General features: G+C 37.4%; 1 protein-coding gene across 3 annotated transcripts in view; it reads left to right on the top strand.

Annotated features, from left to right (window-relative positions):
* Positions 1–22,455, top strand: part of COL9A1 (collagen type IX alpha 1 chain) — a 73,985-nt gene that overhangs the window by 35,639 nt on the left and 15,891 nt on the right. For all 3 annotated transcript variants that reach the window (XM_074861813.1, XM_074861816.1, XM_074861814.1), the window contains 16 exons: positions 518–571; positions 2,272–2,304; positions 2,396–2,452; positions 3,176–3,229; positions 4,497–4,550; positions 6,997–7,050; positions 8,447–8,500; positions 9,204–9,257; positions 9,441–9,494; positions 9,619–9,672; positions 9,897–9,950; positions 11,057–11,101; positions 11,877–11,930; positions 12,038–12,091; positions 21,125–21,178; positions 21,934–22,005. In XM_074861813.1, the coding sequence (XP_074717914.1) occupies positions 518–571; positions 2,272–2,304; positions 2,396–2,452; positions 3,176–3,229; positions 4,497–4,550; positions 6,997–7,050; positions 8,447–8,500; positions 9,204–9,257; positions 9,441–9,494; positions 9,619–9,672; positions 9,897–9,950; positions 11,057–11,101; positions 11,877–11,930; positions 12,038–12,091; positions 21,125–21,178; positions 21,934–22,005 (855 nt within the window). The remainder of the gene's footprint in view (positions 1–517; positions 572–2,271; positions 2,305–2,395; positions 2,453–3,175; positions 3,230–4,496; positions 4,551–6,996; positions 7,051–8,446; positions 8,501–9,203; positions 9,258–9,440; positions 9,495–9,618; positions 9,673–9,896; positions 9,951–11,056; positions 11,102–11,876; positions 11,931–12,037; positions 12,092–21,124; positions 21,179–21,933; positions 22,006–22,455) is intronic.

Raw genomic sequence — 22,455 nt, 5'->3', positions numbered from 1 at the left:
ATTTAGATTTATTGTAATTAAAAGCATTCAGAAAAAATAATTTGCAGATGTTCTGTGTTGTCTTTACTTCTGAAAGCACCAGACATGAAAACTTCACAAACAGGAGGGGATAGTAACTTGGTAAATTCATCCTGGGCTCTGAAAAAGGGGATATTTTTCCTCTCTGATTTGGGCATTTTTGCCAGTTACTAGGATTCATTTAATTCAGAACTTAATTAGCAGTTGTAAGATAGAGGAGTGCATAGATGATCCTGTGGACAGATGTTTCAGATTTCTAAAGCAGCTGGAAATGTATTGTTTTTTTGTGGCTTCTGTTCTACAACATGGCTCCCATTCTACTAAAAAAATCAGTTTTCCCATTCTATTATAGGACCCATGTTGCAGGTTTATGTTTTAATTGTCTACCTAGCCTGTCCTTCTGTAGCTACTGAATTTGTCACTGTTGTGTAGTATGAATGTGTAACTCCTGGTTGTCATTATTACTGTGAATCAACAAAATTATTTTACCCTTTTTTAGGGAGATCCAGGAAAAAGAGGGCCACCAGGGCCACCAGGGCCACCAGGTCCTCGGGTAAGTGATTGCCTTTAATATGTGCTGATGTCTGAATTATGTATTGTTGCTACTTGAACAAAACTTCTCAAGGCCTACAGCTGAATACCAACTGTAGGATTTCAGCAGGCTGTATTAATTCATAATGTCTAGAGGCCTGCGTTCAAAGCCAGAGATACAATTCATTTATTCATATCAACATTTGATATTCTATTTAGAAGGCAAATTTTTATGGTTATAAAAGATAGTTTGAAATGCAAACTGTGTAACTTCTGCCATGATGTCTTCCCATTTCTGCAAATGGTCTTAAACTGTAACTTTTACAGGTTTTAAACTTCCGTGTGAATTATAGTATTACTGTAAATGTAGTCTTTGTTGGGCCTCACTGGTAGTACTTCAGCAGAGGTAGACTCTTCTCTGTTAGAAGGAAAATTTAGTATTGGCTCATGAGCCAGAAATATATGCTTGCAGGTTGGTTAAGTTCCAATGTCTTTCCTGCAACCGAGCCTGCTACTTGCAAGGGATAGAAGAAAGCTTTACACCAGTGCTTTGCCTCTCTAGGGGCATGGTTGTCTTCTTTGAGCCTCCTGGGAGGAGGGATCTGTGTTACGCCTTTTTCTTGTAGCTATTTACCTGCCCAGAGAGATAAAACAGAGTGTTTGGCAGACACATGGGAGGCTGGGTGCTGTGAAATGCAAACCACTGGGAATCATGTGTCATACTAATGTCTTTTTAAAAGCTCTACTGTTCCTTTGCTGGACAGACCCTAAATCCATGTGCTTTATTTATGCCACATTTCTTGTTTTCATGAAAGTTGCCAGAGAATTGGCAGAGGCATTGTAAAAATTGTGAATGGTAAGGTGAAGAAGACTATTTAGGAAACAAGTAAAACCAAATTCTCAATAACAGCGTATGCTGCTTCTATTCCTTGACAGTTTTGTCCTTTTTGGATTTCTGAAGTGCCACAACCCCACTCCAGGTGATGACATTATGGACCCAAACATACCCTCAGCTTTTTTTAAATCCTTCTGTAAAACAGGAGACCAGCTCATTCCTTAAACTCCCGTGTGCTTCTCTCTGAAACAGTGTGCTCCCTCCCAGTGGGCTTTAGAGAATCCAGCTGCTGCTGTGAAATCATATTTCTCCTTGTTGTGCCTCATAAGCCTCCTGTTAGCTTCCATCAAATACTTGATTTAATATGAGGAATGGTCTTCCCCCCACTGAGTCCATCTCGTTGTACACTGATCTCTAGTTTATTGCAATTATGTTAATGGCCACACATCTCAGTCATCTACCAATACTTGTGTTGTGGGAAGATTATTTTCTCTGTGAAGGTCTGAATCTTTTGCTGAATGGTAGTAAGTTGGAAAAGTAGAAGTGATCCTTATTACAGAAATTGTCATTGGTTCTGTTGGAAATTCATGGGGTTTGGATATATTTGTTCTATATTTAATAGAAAATATGTTTTAGGTAGTTCAAAAAAAAGAGAAATATTTTGTTTTTCAGAAAAGTTGGTCTAAGTTAGAGGACAGTATTTTGCAGGTGTCTGCAATCCTACGATAAAATCCTACAGTTTAGGTGCTTTTCATGTTGGTTGATTATAGTTCTGATTCCAGGTTTAGATAGTAGTATTTTCTGTTTTGTCTAATGTCTGTATTGTCTAATGATTCAGGTTTGGTTATTTTTCTTTTACTGACTTTGATTAATGTCATTTAATTTAGGGAACAATTGGCCTGCAAGATGGTGACCCGTTGGTAAGATAGTTGTCCATGGGTTTTTTTTTAAAGTAATCTCAGACAACCTTAGTCAACCTGTGTACTAGTAACTATGTGGATGCTTTTCCAGTGTCCCAATGCTTGTCCACCTGGCCGCCCAGGACATGCTGGCTTAATGGGAATGAAGGTAAGAGAATCTGTTTGTTCAAGCATTCCTTACAGAGATCCTGTCTCAAAGCACTAGGGAGGGGAATTGCTGGCTTGACAAAAGGGCAGTTCACTGTTAATTTCAAAAAACATTGCATCAGTGTGGATGCTTAGGGTTATTTCAACTCTTGACTGCCAAAATAACCTCTCCTTGTTGAAATCTCTTGCTGATGCTGTAATCTTCAGGGTGAAATTTATGTGGGGTCCTGAAGGGATTAGAGTATGATTAGAGCTTCATTCACTTTCTGGACCATTTGTAGCATGACTCCAGAAACTCCAAATATTCCCCCAAATCTTTAGTAATTTTTTCTGTCTTTCTCTCTTTCTGGGAGACCTGTAACATACTAAATTGAAATTAATACTTTCTGAGTTTCATTTTAGCTAAGTTTTTTTTTTTTTTTAATGTATTCTTTGCCAGTTTCTAGGAATACTCTTGGCCTGAGGAAATTGTTGTGGGGTAACATCAGAAGAAATACTAACCTGCCTAGAAATACAGCCTTGTTAGATTCAGGAGCAGATCTTTTTGAACATGGTGCCTAATATGTGATGTTAACTAGGTAGGTGAAAAAGCAGTGGTGAATGGGGATTGCAGAGGGAACAGCAAGATAGTTTTGAGGAGTGTCTGTCTGTTTTGCAAAACTCAGTATTTAAATTTTGAATACTATATTGTTATTTATTTATTTTGTTTTCTACCTTTTTTTAGGGACAGAAAGGTTCAAAAGGAGAGTCTGGTGAACCAGGAAAACAAGGTTATAAGGTAAAAAGAAAAAAGGAAAAACTGCTGTTGTTTTTAGCAAGCTAATAGTGTAACCTCTTCTTCAAAAACAGTATTATATTTTGTTAGAACTATTAATTATTTTACCAGAATGCATGAAGAGATACTATATATCATGATGTAACCAGAGGCTTATCTCTAGTCTTCATTCACCTGTACTTTGTGGTTTTTATGATTCAGAAGTCAAAGTACTCTTGCTTTTTATTTTGATCATTCAGTTTAATTATTATGGAACTCATGGCAAAAATTGAAGTAAAATTTATTAACTGGAAAAATTCCAAACATTTAAATGCAGAAGAATTCTCTGGATTTGCCAGATACATCATTCTGTGGCACAGATGAGTAGTAACAGGAAGAATGAGAGAGAAGAATGTTATTTAAGAGGGAAAGGACACAGTATAAGTGCACAGGCAAAGAAAGATTGTAACTATAGTAAAGAGGCCAAGTCTGACTCAGCTTGAAGACTGAAATGTGAACTCTTTTAAGGTGTTTCATTTGAATTAACCTTGTTTAATATTGAAATATTTGTAAGAAAAGTTGTGAAGATTTGCACTGCCTTGGTCCATGCTTCAATGCTGGAGGAAAAACAGCAGAGAAATTTTTTTTTTAAAAACCCTGCTCTCTATTCCTAAGCGTATTGAAAAGAATATTAATTTATTAGAAACAGCTTGCCTATTTTTTTCCTGGATGTTGAGCTGTTGTCTTATGCTCCAAAATACCTTTTTGCAAATTAAACTGGCAGTAAGTACTGTTGTTCTATTAGTTTGCACTATCATTGTAGGTTATCATCTAATCGAACAGGGATTTGACTAGATAAGGCATTTTACCATTTTAATTAAAAAAAAAAATTCTGAAGTGCAATGTGGTATTGTGATGCAGAGCTACTAGCGTATCCAGTCTATTCACATATATGAGTATACCTTCATTACACTTCACTCTAAAAAAACAAGAAAACCTAAATAGATTAACATCAAAAAAACCCAAGGGATGACATATTAAGAGTAAAATAACGTTATTCTTCTTTATACTGGGGTTGCTTTGAAATTAACCTTTTGACTGATAGTTGAATGGAATGTGAACATGAATGAGTATCTGTCTATGTTCTGAGGAAGTAGTGTGGCTTCATTTGGATTTCCTTCAAGCAGGATATGGTGACAGAAAACAGTAAGTAATAAATGTACCTCCTATGATGAGAGAGCAATATACATGGCACGGATTAGCTACAGATGTATTCTGCTTGCTTTCCCAGGGTGAAGAAGGGGACCAAGGTCCCAGTGGTGAAGTGGGAGCTCAAGGCCCTCCAGTAAAGTATTTCTTCTTAAATAGTGTTACCCATTTGTTTTATTGTCTCATCTTTTTTTCTTCTTACTGTAAGGAAACATATTATAAAATCTCCACACACCTTTCTCTTTGTTCTGCCATATTGTCTATGAGTGAAAGCAGAATTATTTTAAGTCCCTCCAAAAAGCTACGTTATTGCTTGGCACAAAGCTCTATATAGTTCTATGGAAAGGCTTATTTTTAAAAGTATTTTGTGTTCTAAATTTTGTGTTGTGCTTAGATTGTGGAAATAGTTGGGGGTTTTTTTGTGTGTTTTTTCCTTGGCCTTCTTTCCATAATTTTGATGACTCTGACTTACTTCATCCTTGCAAAGCCACTGTTTGTTTAAAACATCGTTAACTGAAATTCAGGCTTGGCTAAGACTTGAGGATGAAGTAGCAGCCACTGAAGAACAGATTTCTTTTTCCTTAAGTTTTTTGCCTTCTTGCATGCCAAAGAAGCTCCTTCAATCACAGCTATGATTTTGGAATTATTTTCTTGTCCTGCTTTGCTTGACTTCTTTGTTCTGGCACACACCTCCTAGCTTATTTCCTGGTGAGGAGATCTTCTTAAGGTTACCACAGCTGAACAGACAATAGGGAACAGAATAAAGGGGTCATTTGAAGTAAGAGAAATAGGCATGGGCATAACACATTTAATTTCTATAGTTTATTTTCTGATGGGGTCTTATGCTTTTTTCCTAAGTGTGAAACTATTTCTTTAATGCCATTGGTGTTCACATGTGATACTATACAGGAGTTTACCTTGATGCACATGACATCCAAATCCTAAATTACAGAATTCTCTATGAGTATAAGACAACATAAACCTCTGGATTAGGACTAGAGAAAGATAAAGAAGAGACTAAGTAAAGGAAAGGGTGTAATCCTTCTTATGTTTGATGCTGGAAAAAGCATTTCTGGCACCCTGGTGCAGAGAAAGTACTTGTGTAAGATGCAGCTTCTGCTGTCTGGAGAGCCTGTGGGGCAAATTCATTTAACTCTGTTTGGTAAGGTTCTTCAATCACAGTGAAATAACACAGTAGAATTAAAAACCAATTGGAGATTGACTTTCCTTTCCCCCACCTTTTTTTAATGAATTATTCATTTTGCTTCACTGTTACACCAGTTGATGACCTTACAAACAAGCTTTAAAATAATTGCTTATTATTAAAATGTAGGATTCATAATATGAAGAAAGTGATGTCAGATAGACAACCTATGGAAAAGAGGATAGGCAGCGCTTTAGAGGCACAGGTGGAGAGACTGTGGACTCTCTTGTATTTTCTTGTATGTTTCTTACATAAACAAATGTAAGGCTCAGATCCACAGAAGAGATTAGGAATCTGGTCTCCACAGCATCACCTGCAATCCGACACTTTTATGTAATGCATTGACAAGAAGACTTGCATAAGATAGCCACCTCTGGGAGAGATGTGGCCTTTGATAGAAAGTAGTGGGTACCTCAGTGTGCCTGCTTCCATCTCTGATCTTGGAACAAGGATTAGACTGTGGGTCTCTCCCTTGTTGGGTTGTTGTAGTCACTGTTGCATTATCATGATTTTTTTTCCTTATGTTTTGGGCTGACAAAGCTTTAAATGTTCTGTGCAAAGTTCCATCTAACTGTGTTAGGAGCAAGTAAAAGGGCTGCCCATCTAGAGTCTGGTCAAGGAGGAGGTTTGCCTGTGCTGTGCTGAAGTGCCTGTAGCTGTTTCATGAACACAGTTAAAGTGTGTTCTTCTTGTTGCAGGACAGACATGTTATGGCTGAGGGTTTGATCTCTGCAGAGAGGAGACATGTCATGTAGTTTCAGTCTCTCACGAAGAGCATAAAATTGCAGCCAAATTTCCTATGAGACTGTATTTTGAAGGGAAGGGATGATAGTTATGATACATCCTGCTATACTAGGATGTCTACTCAGTCCAGCCTCTCAGGTGTGATGGGCGTATAAACTTAGCACTTGTATTCTTAAAAACCTTCCCCATTTTGTCTGTCTCTAGAGTTCATAAACTCTGATGGTACCTTTCTCCTGCATCTGTCCTATACCCCACTTAAGACAACTTAGGACTTTTGCAAATCTGGCCTTCATGTGTTCCTCTCACACAGGCTGCACAGGGAGAATGCGTCAAGTCTGTAGTAATCAAGAATAGAAATCAGTGGGGTTTTTCAGTCCTTAAGGCATATTTGTGGTTGCATAACTCAACCTGATAGTTTTGTTATTCTTTTAAAAAGTCTTAAATTAATAAAATATCAAATTACCATATAAATTAAATATTCTAATACAAAAGTAGCTGGATTTCTCCTTTTATAGTAAGAAAATAGTAAAATAGCATAAAGAAAGCATGTAGAACTCTGAGTCTTCTGTCTGAAAACTAGGACAGTTCTGATGAAAATATTTAAGCATAATTTGAATATGCTTTTCATTTTCAGGGCATCCTGGGTATCAGAGGTATAACTGGTATAATGGGACCTAAAGGTACCAAAGTGAGTATTAATCTTTCTTTCCATAAAATGGCCTGGATAAGAAAATGTACACCCCTGAATGTTTTTAAAGCTTATTTAAATTTTTCCTTTCCCCCCCTGCATTTTCTCTCTCCTGCCAGCTGTATTTCCATAGCTACTGTACTTCTGGTTAGGAAGAAGGGCAGTTTGGTCCTTCTGATGAACAACGTACACATACTGTTCACACCTTTCCCTCTGATCGTTGGATTTATAGTAGTTTGGCATGTATGCAAGTAGGTAGTAAGCAAGATAGCAAGTTATAGCAGTTATAAACTATAGCATGTTTTATTTAAAGCTAAAATTTATTAAGTAGTTTCTCTTGTGATTTGCATCTTCCTGAAGCCTTTTGCTTCCACTGTCCCAGTTTTTGTCAGGAGTTTTTATTGAGAGTTTGTTCTTTTCCATCCTTTCTGTCTCTTGCATCTTTTGTGTCTTAAATTGCTGCCAGTGGGATTCATGTTTATACGGGCTCTAACTTTGCTGGGTAATTTTCCTGCTGTTCATCAAAGTGTTTCTAACTGTTATTTCAAACCTCACTATTACATTTCTATTCTTATGATCTTGCTAAATCTATACGGTAAAAATTTCTGGAAGGAGTAAAATGTAGCAATCATGCCATTGTCTCCTTCTCCAGAAATGAAACAATGGAACACTTATTCTGTGATTGTCTATGTTCAGAAATAACATCAAATTTGTCCTGATTATGAATCTTCTCATGAGTTCGTTCCTAACCTCTTGGACACATTTACTAAGCTATTACTGTCTTACTTTGCTTTTCTGGCCTTCTTTGTCTCTTCTAATTCTTGATAGTTACCTACCTACATTTTTGTGCCTACATTTTTGTTTTGTCTATTTGAAATATTTATTACTTCTGTTTGACAAAGGAGTTCCTTATTCTCTGTAAATCTTTTTGAAAATGTTTTTTTTCTCTCCATTTAGAATTACTTACAGGGTAGCAGTTGCATTGTTTCCTTGAAACATATGTGATAAAAATAGCTGCACTGCACTTGATGATTTCTCTTCACATTCTGATGCTATTCTATTATGTGGTGAAGGAAAAGACAGACATTTTCTGAAGTAGCGTGAAAAGGTCTACCTCCTCACTGTTCAATACGATTCTTTTAGAGAATGAACTGAATGTCATTTTTTCCAGAGTTAAAAAATATTGGCTTTCATAACTCCACAAAAAACCAAGATAGATTAAAAAAAAAAGTTTGCCAAAATTCCTTTGTGATTTTTTTTTTTTTTTTTTAAATCAGACCTATAAAAAACTTCAGCTGTACAGAATTTGCAGCTCCCAGCAAACCAGGAGGGAGCCTAAGTTGTTAGTGTTTTAGCACTTCATTTTGATGTCTTGTGTTATCTACTTGTTTTGTAGGGAGCTCGTGGGCTTGATGGTGAGCCTGGTCCCCAAGGTCTTCCTGGTGCTCCTGTAAGTAGAGTGTGTGTTAGCCAAACACTTCCCAGGGTCTACTCAGTTAGATACTATGTGGCTGTAAATCAGAAAAGCCTCTGATCGATCCAATGCTATTGATTCCTCACAGGTCAATAAATGATATGACAGTGATATCAAGTCCAGAATCTCTTACTGTCCCCAAGGAATTATGGGGTAGATGAAGACATTTTAGCCTCTTAGTATGTTATTGTTACCTCTTCATTCTGCGTGCTACTGTGCATTAGGATGGCTTGGAGTTTTTCAGTGTTTAAACTGGAAAATAGTCATTCATTAGAACAAAACCTGTACAGGGCAATTTGTGCCCTTTTGTTTGGGTGGCTTTGTTTTTTTTGTTTTGTTTTGTTTTGTTTTTTTAACTTCTTTCCTGCTCCCTGCCCCCCCAACTGGATTTTATACTTGGAAAGCCAGTAACTCTATGGGTTGAAGAATGAATGCAACATCCTTTGCATAGACACTTCTGGGTTCCTAGGGGATGGCTTGAGCTGTGCTTTCTTAAGATGCAGTTGTCAGCTGCATTTTTAAGAAACTGCATTTTTAAATAAAGTATGAGTTTAAGATGTCTGCTTTGACCAAGCGTGAGTTGTACTGTTGCTGATTTACTGGAGGTTTTAGCTAGTAAATGCAAGTAAGTTTATTCTGGTTTTATTGCTAGAATTTTTTTTTTTTTTTTTTCCTGTAGGGGGATCAAGGACAGAGGGGTCCACTGGGAGAGGCAGGTCCAAAGGGAGAAAGGGTGAGCACAGACAAATTTCAACTTGTGTTGACTTGCAAACAGTGGTTACTTACAGCATATAAACATACAGCATAATTGGTACTCTCAAAGTAATGCATATCTGAATGAGTATGTGTTGATACTCTTCCTGTCTGTCATTTCAATGTGTTTATTTTCATTTTTAAAAATTATTATTATTTTTAGGGCCCTCAAGGTACAAGAGGAATAAATGGTCTCCCTGGGCCTAAAGGAGAGTCTGTATGTATATTTAATTTCTTCAATTGCTTCATGTCATGCTAATTTGTATATCAGAGTGCTTGGGTGAAATCTCTCCAAAACATTAATTTTCTTAATTTTTTTTTTTTTTTTTTTTTCCTTCAAGGGCTTACCAGGAGTCGATGGTCGGGAAGGGATCCCTGGAATGCCTGGAGCAAAAGTAAGGCACGGTTGGCATATATCTGAGCCTTGGCAGTGTCCTAGATTTGTTCACTCATTTGTGGCTTTTTCTCATGCTGCTGCCCGTGGCTTTATGCACATTACTAGGGTAATTGAATGAACTTTCCTTCCTACAGATCTAAAAGTACTCCAGCTCTGTGTTCCAGAAATAAAATTTTCCCTTTTGTTTGATTTGCATAAATTGCAACTTAAAATGTTTTTCAGGGTGAACCAGGAAAACCGGGAGCTCCAGGTGATGCAGGGCTTCAGGGACTGCCAGTAAGTATCTGGTATTTTACCTTTGAAAGTTAGGCTCAGTTCAAACCACAGAAAGGCCAAATATAGGTTAGTGTGATGCTGATGTTGGAGTAATTTAAGTGAAAACCTAAGCAAAAGGCCCAGGAAGAGTATGTGTAATGCAAGGGGAAATTCTGCTATGTATATCCAAAACTTTTGCACAAAAGCCTAAATTTCCTCACAGTACCGTAGTGAGGCACTCGGTCTCACTTTGTGGCCAGCATGCAACTTTTTTAGGGTTTCTCATATCTGAGACCCTGTGGATATTATGGTGTGACCCCACAATTAGAGCTGGTCTCATGGTATTGACTAGGGCCAAACCTATTCCCAAGGTGAGCTGGAAGAACCGGCCAGCTAGTCTAACATACCTTAGATGAACAATCATCTCCTTTTGATACTCTGCTGGCTCAGAACATCTGGAATGCATCACATTGATGCTTCTTTTGGGGGGGTGGGGGGGGAGCGGAGTTTTCTAGTTTTCCCCTGTGGTGAAGTTATAGGGAATCAGTATTGCTTTATGGACGTTTAGAAGGTAATCCTTGCACATGAATAAGTTTGAAAACTGTACCAATTGTCGAAAGCTAAACAGAAACTTCTTTGAAACGGTATGCTATAAGAGTAATCGCTGTGAGGATATAGTGAAGGAGCTGTATTAAAACAGAATAGGAAGTAAATTTGTAATACAAAGTGAGCTCTTAAGCTTGAAAGAAGATTTGGTAAAAGTATATGTGTTATGAGCTGTTGCACAGAAGTGAGGAGGGGATGAAATGTATACAAAAAGTATCTGTTAAACTCTCTACCTCCAGTGGCAGTGTACTGGGACAAAGAATCTATTTCTAATCTAAGCCAGTAAAAGCCGTAACTCCTCACTTTTCTGTGCTCCTTTTGCCAATTTATGAAGTAGGAATAATACTCCTTATCTGTTACTTTGTAAATGGAAAGAATTCAAGCTTGGTCCGTTACTGGATAAAAGTGCCTCCCTATGAAGTAAAAGTACTAGAAATACTTTAACATGAGAGAGATGTTTTTTAACACCATTTCCAATCCCCTTATCAACAAATAAACACTGTAAATGTTATTTTTTTCAGGGTTTACCAGGCTCTCCAGGTGTGAAAGGCATTCCTGGCCCAAAGGTAAATCATCCTGAGTGTTGACTTTCTTACAATACTGTATTTGTGCTTATCAAGTTCTATAGTATGCAGTGAAATTATATTAACTTTGTTGTGGTAAGAGACAAGCCTTTGGCTGAAAGAATTAAATACATTCTTTTATCAACTCTAGTCCTGTGCTTTTTTATGATTCTTTTGCTACATGATGTGGTTTTCATGATAATACCTTAAAAAGGCCATTTCTTCTTAAATTTGTGGAAGTGATTGCTAAAGGAGGCATGTGACATGGGTACCTCGCTACAATTTGAAATGAGGGATCTCGTAATAAGAATAATATTTACAGTTGCCCTAAGTTGACTGACTCAGACATTGTCATCTCTATTTACGTACCACCAAATTGCAGCATCAATTCTTATTAAGTTTAAAAAAGTATTTTATGATTGAGAGTATGGAATGTTTCAGACAATAACGTTTGAGTTTAAAGTAATTGAAAAAGAAAACTAGATTGAGACTTGAATTTCTTCTGAAATTACATGGAATGATATTATCCTTCTGTGATTTGGGAGCAATAACCAAGTCTATTTGGGATTTGTCAGTATGTAAACAACAAAAGAACTGAAATCTGACTTGAAAAATTAGGTAGAAGGAATTAGGTGAAAGATAAATGAAAACCAAAATAAAGGTGGAAGTCAAAAATGAATACAGGTGTATTTTTTTTTAGACCTTATTGATTTACTTATTTTAAAATGGAACAGTAAACCATTGGCTTGGCTAATATTTTTCATCTTTTGTCCAACAGGGCAATAGAGGTCCCCCTGGGGTGCCGGGTTTGATGGGAAATTCTGGGAAACCGGTAAGATGATTAATCTTATTCAAAAGATCTAGAAAAATGAAAAGTTTTTCGCATTGTGCAAAAAATCACTTTTCAAATTTGTTGCGTTCTTCCTATCCCCCAAACAGGGTCAACAGGGGCCGGAGGGAGAAGCAGGTCCAACAGGACCCCGGGGACCACCAGTAAGTATTGAATAAATTTCTAACTGAGTGTATGTAATATTGTAGTGTCTAAAGTTATGGCTGCTGAAGCTAATCATGAGGTAAAAATATTATTCAGCACAAGTGCTATTTTTTAAGGTAAATAATAAGTGTTCTTTAACCCCCTTCTGTAACAGGTGAATGTGCATTATCACATAGAGAAATCCAGAAGCACACGTCCTATGACTTTTTCTGGCTTTTTTGACAAATTAAATTTTAAACCTTTGTTTATATTCTTCTGGTATGTGTTTTTAAATGTGCTGAGTAAAAGCCCAAATAGAGGGAATGAGGATGGTTTGTGACAAAAAGCTGGAATCAAACTCCTGTTCTTCCACTGCAACAGTGAACTCCCACCACTGGCATTGAAAAGTTTAAATTCACTACTTGTCAGTAGATCACTTGCTCTTTTCTTTAACTGTTTCAGCCTCTTAAAGAAGCTTGTGCTGTGTATTACAAGGCTTAGCAGTATATTACAAGATTTTGAACTTTGGACTATTTGGAACATGAATTCTTTTGGCTAGGACCTATCTCTATTGCACATAATGTGAACAGTGAAGCAAGTTAGGAAGGAAAGGTACCTGTCTGTCCTGCTGAGTAAAGAAAATGGCTAGAGACTGTCCTCAGCCCCCTTGGTCAACTGGCACAGAGTGGTTTGTCTTCATACTGCTAAACTCCCTTAACACCCCCTGATGTCTAAGAGCAGGCTGGATGCAATCAAGTTGCATGTGGGGAACAGTCTCTTGCTGTTCCCAAAACTTCTTGGGCATTATCTAGGGAAGTCCACCTGAGACTAACCATTTATCATGGATGATGCTGGGATGCTGCTCGAGCCTGTGCCTTGGCCCTTTCTGGTTGACATTATCAATGTAGCTATAGTGATGTGAAGTATAGCATTTATCTCTACTTGGAAACACTGATATTTTAGTTTCTTTTGCTGGAGATTTTCCTTAATGCTAGAAAGATTCATAAGACTGGAGAAATTGTTGCTGGGCAGGTAGCTTGCTGCAGGAAATAAATGTGCTAAGGAAAGGGAACTGATGGCATTTGCAAAGGCTCAGTGTTGAAGACAAAGGACAACTGTTCCTGAGGCATGCTTGGGGTACTAGAGTTTCTGCTGTGCACATTTCTGATTCCCTCTAGAGTGGACCTGGCACGGATTGAAGTTACATAAGGCTGATCTAATTTCACTTTGCTGCTAATCTTTCTGTGAGGGGTGAGAGGGTCAGTGATTTGAAGAAAATTTTCATATACCAAAATTCAGTCTGATGACACTGACAAGGCTCTAGGCTCTGTAACCAATTGCTTTTGCAAGCTTCTCTCTTGCCACGGATACCCTAGGAATACTTTCCTGGAATTTTCTGAGCTTCTGCTATCATACAGTGACATAACAGTTTTACTCACGGAGCTGTATGGTTATGCTCATACAGGGCTTAGAGAGTTACTGATAGGGATATATTTATAAGGGTATTTTGTGGGTCAGGAATATCTTTTCTGAATTAACTCTTAAACATACAGCAGCAGTCAGACAGGTAACAGATTTCATTTCCTTCTGTGGTTTGCGTTATCGTGTGCTAGATGCATTAATTCATGAGATCACATTTATTTTAAACCGAATCTTTGTATGAGTGCTGTGTCCACAGCTGCCTATGAATGATATAAAAAAGGGGTTATATGAGCATACACTTACTAGGATGGGATACAGGTATTTTCAGCCCCCCATATACCCAGCTTGCAAACATTTATTTTTCTTGTTTGTGTTTAAAAATGTTGGGTGCACTAGAAGAAGTTTTCAGCCCTGTTCTTCTTGAGCTGACATTTTGTATGCAGTAGGAATTGTAATTGAATCAGGCCAAAGTAATTGCTCGCTCTGATAATGCACTGTAATCTGCTAAACTATGCTTTTAATCCTTTCAATGTGAACATGAATTTACAAAATCAGCAGTCCATAGAACAGGGGTTGACACGCAAGGTTAATTATTAGTAACCCTGTAGTCAGACAGAAGTACTTAATGCAGAGTAAATGCAATGATTTTTCTGTTTATCATTCTAGAGGCCAGCAAGACATCTGGATATCTTGTCTTTATTTTCTCTGTCTTTACCAAGTGCACTCATTTTGGAAAACATGTGAACATTAGTACAAAAGCATAGAAAGAAAAAACTTTTGGTCAATACAAAATGGAGAAGGGTAGTAGATTATTGATAATAAAGTAAGTTTGCATGTAGAACAGTAAACAGTAATCTACTTCTCATCAATAGTTTCTTTAAAGATATAAAGAGCCTTGAATAGTAACTGTGTAGCTTCCTTCTGCTCAAGACTACAGGCAGCACATGACTGGAATGGCTTTCTGTTTTCTTTTTGGGAACACTGGAAAAAACATTACTTCTACACAAAAAACTGGAATGATCTGGATTTTTTGTTCAGTAAGGACACAGGGTTGGAATTATTAAACCTTAGTGAGCTTTGGCCCAAGTTGAGTTTTCATTTATTTTCAGGGCAGAATAAAGAGTGTTTCCTCTTTCTTCTGCAGCACATAACATGTAGTAAATATATTTGAGCCTCAGCTTTTAAGACTCTGCCCTTATGTTTCCAGGAAAAAAAACCCCTACAGGTTAAATAATTCTACACGCCATGATTTTCAAACTTCTAAACTAAAAACTTTAAAAATAAGTTGAGAAAAGTTTTTACAATTGCTCTAAAGAGAATTTTTCTTTTGAGTATTTCTGGATTTTTTTCAGATTTTGAAATTTTCTCAGAGCTTTAACATTTGATAGTTTTTGACCAAAGTTTTATAACCAAACACTTTCAAAGCCTGAGGATTTTATGGTTACTATTTGGGTATTTTTCTTGTCCTTTTCCTTCCTGTTTTGAATTATATTCTTTAGTGCTCACTTAGGTTCTTTTCTTTCTCTTACCCCTTGTTCCATTTCACTCTTGGTATAGAAGACTCATGTAGAAGTAAGAGGGGCTGGGCTTCTTCCTTGAAGTTGGAAAAAAACCTTGATGTTTTACAGGATATGGAGAACTTCAGTCCCTTAATGTCTTGCTGCGTGGCAGCAGCCACATGAGAGATCCTCTTCACTTTCCCATTCCACTTACCCCTGTTCTTCATGTCACTACTGGGGAAAGACAGCATGGCTGGTAGCTCCGGGAGGGGCAGAACTGTAGAAAGGACCTCCAGTGAAGGTTTGCAGGGGGGTAACAAGACTGACTCTGCTGATATGGACAGCAGGCTGGTATCTGCGCCAGGGAAAAACAACATGCCCACATTTGTGCTATATAAAATCGCCTGACACTTCAGCTTTAGCTACTTGCAAAAAACATCTTTTTGAGAGTGTGAAGTTTTTTGAGGAGTTACACAATGGAGCGCTATTAAGCAATCATCAGTGACTCTGTGGGACAAATTAATACTTCTATACTGTTTACCAAATAGTCTGTAGTATCCTCTGGCATAAAGCATGTTATTTCAATGTTACTTTTGTTATTAAACAACTGTTGGAATGTAGTTGGAACAGTATTGTTACTAAGCAGCAGATTCGAATTTTGGCCTTTTGCAACTCTGTAAACATTTACAGTTTCACAGGGAAGATATTAAATAGTTGAAAACAAGATAAGTAGCTCTAATTAAAAATCGGCAAACTCATGCGTTGGGAGACTCTTACCTCACTGCCGACAAATATCCCTAGGAGAAAATTACTTTCAAAAGTGCCATTTTTGTCTATCATTGCTTTTCCTTAGAAAACTTAAGTTGAAACCTGAGCAGAAAAAAAAGTTTTGTTTATTTAGTTTACTATTCATCTGTTCAGTAAAACAGAAAAAACAACTGGAGCAACCTGGAAATTTGTCTTTTTTCTTTCTAAATCAAACATATTCTCCATTCCACTCATAATTGTTTTGTTGGTTAACCTTATGTTTGCTTCATGTTATGCTAGCCAATCCAAGTAATTAACAAACTCATTTGTGATTTAAACCTTTCAAAGCCAGTCATCATGGCAGGTGGCCCAAAAGAAGCAATTCTCAAACACAGGAGTGTCATTCCTAATCAGTGGAATTTAGCCATGCTCCCTAAGCTGCTTAGCCATTTTCTTTCATATTTGCTGAGATTTAGTAAGATTTAATTTTTTATATTGTGTCTGGAGGAAATACTGACACTACCCCTGTTTTTTTCATCCCTTGTTTTTCTTTAGCAATTTAAAGGTTAAATAGCTGATTTGGAGAACATGGATCCCATCCTGTGGTTTTGCAGTGAAAAGAGAGCTTGAAGCATTTAAGTAATCATTTAACTTAAAGTTCAATACTCGCCTAGCAAATTGAGCAAACTTGATGTATATGCAGGCCAGCATATATATGTTGTTAAGGATTTAGGATGGAATACATGTTTTCCTAACATTAGCAACAGAGGTTAAGTATCTAGCTGCCTAAGATTTGATACCGTAGCCCCCTCTGAGAGAATTCTGAGGGACCCTGGTTGGTTGGGCTGACTTGCTCTCTGGAGGTGCCTTTGTCTCACTGCTCATTATAAAGAGGGAGCCTAGAGAGTACCTTGGATTTGGTACTAAAATGTCAGACAGCCTGGTTAGATGAGAATACTGTTTTCAGCATCTTAAATTACTTTCAGCTAAATAATTTTCTGAGTCTTTAAAGATATTTTTGTCTTACCCTGAAATGTATCTTTGGTTACCCTAACAATTATAAATAAAATCTAGTTTTTCCATCATATTCTTTTTTCATTAATCCAACTGAAGTAATGGGTCATTTTCCATAGCTGGTAATGGTGTAGTGGTACTGGTAGTGTGGTAGGATGAAATGTCTTTGCCTCAGTTTATATGATATGTTTAGGCATTAGTGGATGTGTTATGTATATATAATTTCAGAGGTGTGCCACAAATGATGAGTCATAGTTTACATTTAAGATACAGCTAAAGGGGTTGCAATGCACAGTCTATATCAGAATCAAAAGAACAAAGTGGATTTCCATCCTGCCAGGTACAGTTCTTATCCAGTAAACCTAAGCCTCTAGATGGATGTGACTAAGCTTTCTGACCTTGCACAATTCTTCAGCATGGTTTGTACAGAGTAGCACTTTCTTCTCTCTCACTCACAGACTACATAACCCAGCCAAACCTGGTTAGTATCTCCAAGCCTCTCCAGTTCTCGTACTATCTACCCTGTCTTTCCGAAGTGCATAATCAGATTCCTGTCTTCTATCTCACCCATTACCCCTCCACCTCCAACACAGCCTCCTTTGACCTTGGGCATGCAGGACCTCTGGATGTCAGCAGGTATCCCAATGTTGGCTTTTCCTAAGCAGTGTAGACAGTAACCTTGGCAAAAAATGGCCTTGTTATGGAGTTAGTGTACTAAAGCTGTCCTAGACTTCAGTTAACACTATAGACGCAGCCAGTATGAAAGGTCTCTGTCCTTTATACTCGGCCACAGTATCACCCTTGAAGAGAACAGCAGCTATTGGGCTGCTGCTTGTGCCCAAGGCATAACACAGTTAAGAGAAAGGTACATTTCAGGCTAGACCTGTCTCTTAACCATTATCCTGAGCAGTGCAATTATTACTCTGAGAAAGGTGCAAAGGTACATCTAAAATCACAGAGAAAGTTTGCTGTATATTTACTCTTCTAGCAAATAATAGTTTATATATTTGGATGGTTTTTATTACTCTACTGAAGGTCAAAGGGAGAGTCCTGTTGATGCTTCCATGGATAAAACCTTGAATTTAAATTAATAATTCCTCTGAGATTTTGGGTGAAAAAAAATTACAAGTTAAAGTCTCATGAGCATATAATTGATGAATGAGTTACATTTTGCAAAAGACTTTGGAATACTAAGTTTAAAAAAAGTTCATTCCAAAATGTGCTTTGTTTCTTCTTTTTTGTTCTGCACAGATTTAATTCTCTATGGCACTGCTATTGAATATACTAAAATTGGTATGACATACATTATAAAAACAAATTTCTTAAGGAGAGTTTTTTATTACAGTATACACTGGGAATTACCTGTCAGGAGATTTTAATTAGTGTTTTGATTATCTGGGCAGCTAAAGTGAGATGCAAATTACCTGGGGCATATTCTCATTCTTATTATTGTTCCACTCAATTGATCAACAGAAAATGAGTAAACTAGTGAAAGAAACTTTTTTTTGCATGAGAACGCATTCTGTAACTGCTTGTGGGCATTCTACAAAAGAATGAAGTCTTCAAAATTTCAGTGAGGATGAAAACCATCCCAGACAACCTAAAGGAAGGTCTACTGTAAATCCTGTAATGTCCCCTTACCTATGTTACATTCAAAGGCTAAATATAGATCTAACAGGACTGTGAGAGAGACATTAAATCTTCATTTAGATGTATTGAGTGGTCCAGCAATCCTGCCTTGGAACAAAGGGAAGGCAGATTTTGTTGTAATCACAGTCCAGCACATCAACTGTGGAAGGGCTGCATCCTGCCATTGTTCAGTATTGCGGTGCTGTACTGCCATTTCACACCCTACCTACCTGCCCTGCTGTCCTTTGGGAGAATGACTCTGTCCTCAGCAGTTCTCACATGCTAAGTGATAGTATACTTAACAGAAATCAATTATCTATACTGCTAAAGTCCTGGAGCAGTCCTGGATGTGCTTTTGGTCCACACTGTCTAATGTCATTGACTGAAAGGATCTCTAGGCAGTGGCCAAGCTTTGGAGTACTTCAGGAGCCATTTGCAGCAATAGTCTGTGTGCTTCCTCCCTTCATTGTAGGCCCAGAAAGTTTACCAGCATGGGTGCAAGCCAGTCTCTTCCAGCTCACTCCCAGCTACTCCAAAGAGTAGCTACTTTCCCTCTTCAAGTGTTCCACTTCTAAGAAAAGTAGGAATTTTGAAGAAATCGCATAAAACACAAATTCTGGTCTTTTTTTTTTTTTTGTTGTTGTTGTTGTTGTTAAATCCGGTGCAACATGCCCATTGATTTGTGAGTGGCCTGCAACTATGGACTGTGTCATATGTAGGGCTGCTGTGTAAGAAAGGTAGCTGAGGACATGGCCAAACTGCCTTCTGTTCTGTTTATTGCCTATGTGTAATTTAGAGCACAGTGGAAGGTTTCATCTGGCCAAGTACAGATGTCAACACCTGAACCAGTTATTACAGAAATCCTCTTATAGGCTGTAGGAAAATGTAGATGCTTCTAGGACATGACTGGTGATGTATTTTAAATGTTTACATGAGGATATTTCAAGATACCTTTTTTTTCTTCATCCCCTGTGAAGGGAACTAAGAGTAACTAGCTCAATTTAAATCCTATTCCAGCGCCATTTCAGTCAGGTATAACTTGGAGGAAGCTTTACAGTCTTTTAAGTTATGCCCTGGGCCAATGGAATTCCTGATTGTTCTTTGGGCTCCAGTTCCCCTCTTACTTGCTAAAACACAACTCCTGCAGATCTTGCAGCGGTGGCTCATAGTTTGAAGTAATCTGTCCTTACAATGTCAGTGTTTATGGGAAATACTGTCCTTTTGTGTTCTGGCTTTCTGTATACTAACCTTTTTTACCACCTTAGAAAAGCATTGGTGTTTGAAAAAGTGGCTGTAATGTGTATTTGACAAAAGATTTTTTTGCATTTAAAGTAAAATAGAAGGTGATTCTGGGGGGCTTTTGTCTTCTGATTTTTTTTTTTAACATAAAAAAGCTTCTAGAAATTATACAAAGTGCTTTCAAAGGGTAGTGATTTTAACACCATAGGATATTTTGAAGGAAATGAATGGAAAAATCTGTTTATGTTTAGTCTCTGATCTCTCCAGGATACCTAATTATTTCTTGAATTGTAGAGTTAGTTTTCCTAAGCTTGTGTGAGAAGTTGTCATTGCATTTATGACCTGGTGTAAAAGGCCATGCCTGCCATATCCTTTTATTGTCACAACATTTCACAATATTTTTCTTATTATGAAGAAAATACCTATATTTAAAATCATCTGTTGTATACAGCACTAGAATGCTTAGATCTGCTTTTATCTGAAAATTTTTAAGTTATATATATAACAGGTTATCTACTTACATATTTAATAGCTTCAATTGTTGATATTTTATGATCTTAAATGCTATATCTTGCTTTTATAGCAAGTACCCCTTTGTATTCACACAGTGGAAGTAAGAAAAGTGTCTCAAATGAGACTTAGGCTTGTGTTGGGTCAGTGTTTAAATTTATCTGTAAAGGTATATATGTGTACAGGTAAGAGTATATGTATAAAACTTATTGAGCTGTTCTGAAAGGTTTGATCATAAGAGAAAAACCCTTTTGAGAAAGGTACTTTAGTTCAAAAATTGTTTAGACTCTTTGAAAATTTGACTCAATGTCAGGTTTACCCAGAGTATATAATCAAATGGCTGCATTGAGAGATGGGTTAAAATGCTAATGTGAATATGATTATCTGAATGGATAAACATATCTGAAGTGAAGATATAAAGTAAAATTCTAGTAAAAAGTATATTTATACTTATCACTATTATGAATAGGGATTTTGAAAGGTTACCCTTCACAACAGCCTAGACTTGTTTTTAACCTAAGTGAGTTTGTTAAACGTGACTTCTTTTACGCACGCACTTTTCATAGTTGTCCGTTGTTCATGTGGGGTCATGGGCTTTTAAGTATGTGGTCATGTGGGAGTTCAGTTGATGGAACTAAGCAGAAGCCTAAAGCTAAGCATACATGTCAGAGTTGTCTTAGTGAAGTAAATGTGTTTGTGACAGGTAACTCTCAGGTGTGATCCCATGAGGGGGACTTGACTGTGCATAATCACCCAGCAGAATGAATTAGTTGAACCATTGTAGGCCATTGTTAACTAAAATGTTTACATATCTCAGGAAGTCTCACTGTTTTTAATACATGTTATATTTTTGCACTAATAAACAGAAGTCTTGATTAAAGGTAACTGCTAAGTAGTGTCATTCACTAAACATTAAGAAAAAAAAATCATACTTTATTCCCTGTTCACAGGAAATATTTCAGGAAGTAATGATGTCCTTCTATTTCCTATAAGGGTAGCAGAGGGGAGCCAGGTCCTGCGGGTCCTCCAGGTTTACCAGGGAAATGGGTAAGCAGTTTATTTCCATATTCAGTGCTCATGTTTACTTTCAAGGAGCTATGGTATCATCTGGAAGTATATTTACCCATTTATCCATGCAGGGAACTGAAAATAACATTGAAACAAGTGATAGTTGAGTTTCAGTCCTCTGTGACTGTGCTAATATTAGAAAATGCTGTTTTAAAGTATATGGAGATGTGTGGGACTTCTTCTATTGAAAAAAACCCATAAATCCTGTAATGTGCGAACTTGGGTTGCACACTCCTGTGTGGGCTGCGTGTACTTGGGAAACAGGAGCAGTGAAAGACTGGCTTTCTGCTAACAGCTATGCGAAACTAATGAATGGAACAGATTATGAATGCCACCTTTTACCAGTGCTCCATCAGTATTTACACAGTACCAGTCAGGAGCATAGCTGGGGGAGGTCTTGGTTGAAAGAGCCTGCTGTTACAGAGGAATGTGCAAATCACAGAGTGCAAGATCTTAGGAAGTATGTTTTAGAGAACCAGACTGTTGTCGAAGGATTGGAGGGTGGAAAGCCCTGTAAACCATTTCTGTCGTTTGTCAGCAATAAAATCATAATAAGACACTGTTTAAAGGGCTGTATTTTGGATCAGCTCTATTTTCATCAGATAATCCTCTTCCATCAATTTAGGACTGTTCTGAGATTAAGATTCTGCCCCATCAGCTTGTCAGGATATGACCCTTACTTGTTCATTCTAAAACAGATCGTGTAAGTTTACATACTTGACTTATTTTCACAGGGCCCCCAGGGTGATATTGGACTCCCTGGACTGCCAGGTCCTCCAGGCTTACCTGGTGGTAAGGGTGACCGGGTAAGAAATGCATACATATATACAGACTGAAGTTTGACATTAGGAGTAAATACAATAATTTCAGAATTGTTTTCTGTTTTTACATGAATTAATGTCTGGTTTCTTGTTTTGTATATAGATCTGCTAACTGCTTAAAAGCTGTGCTCTAGGTGCCCGTTAACTGCTTGTAGCTCATAAAATGTACAGCAAAAGGTCTTGCCAGTGTTACTTACGGGACTAAATTAAGATTACTGGCATAAATATTTCCTTTTTTGGAGTCTGAAGAATTTAAAGGCCTAACTCATATTGCACATCATTGACTCAGCCAGTTCTGAAATTGTAAGTCAGGGTTTCTCGTCACTAAAATGCTTTGGAACTTCAGCGCTGGTCTACAGTAGATACAATGCCTTTTACATATGTCTTAGGACCTCTGTGGAAATGCAGCTATTGAGACACCTATGCATACACACA

Source organism: Strix uralensis, chromosome 3, assembly GCF_047716275.1.
Source record: "Strix uralensis isolate ZFMK-TIS-50842 chromosome 3, bStrUra1, whole genome shotgun sequence".
Taxonomy (NCBI): domain Eukaryota; kingdom Metazoa; phylum Chordata; class Aves; order Strigiformes; family Strigidae; genus Strix; species Strix uralensis.
This window is presented reverse-complemented; position numbering and strand designations above follow the sequence as displayed.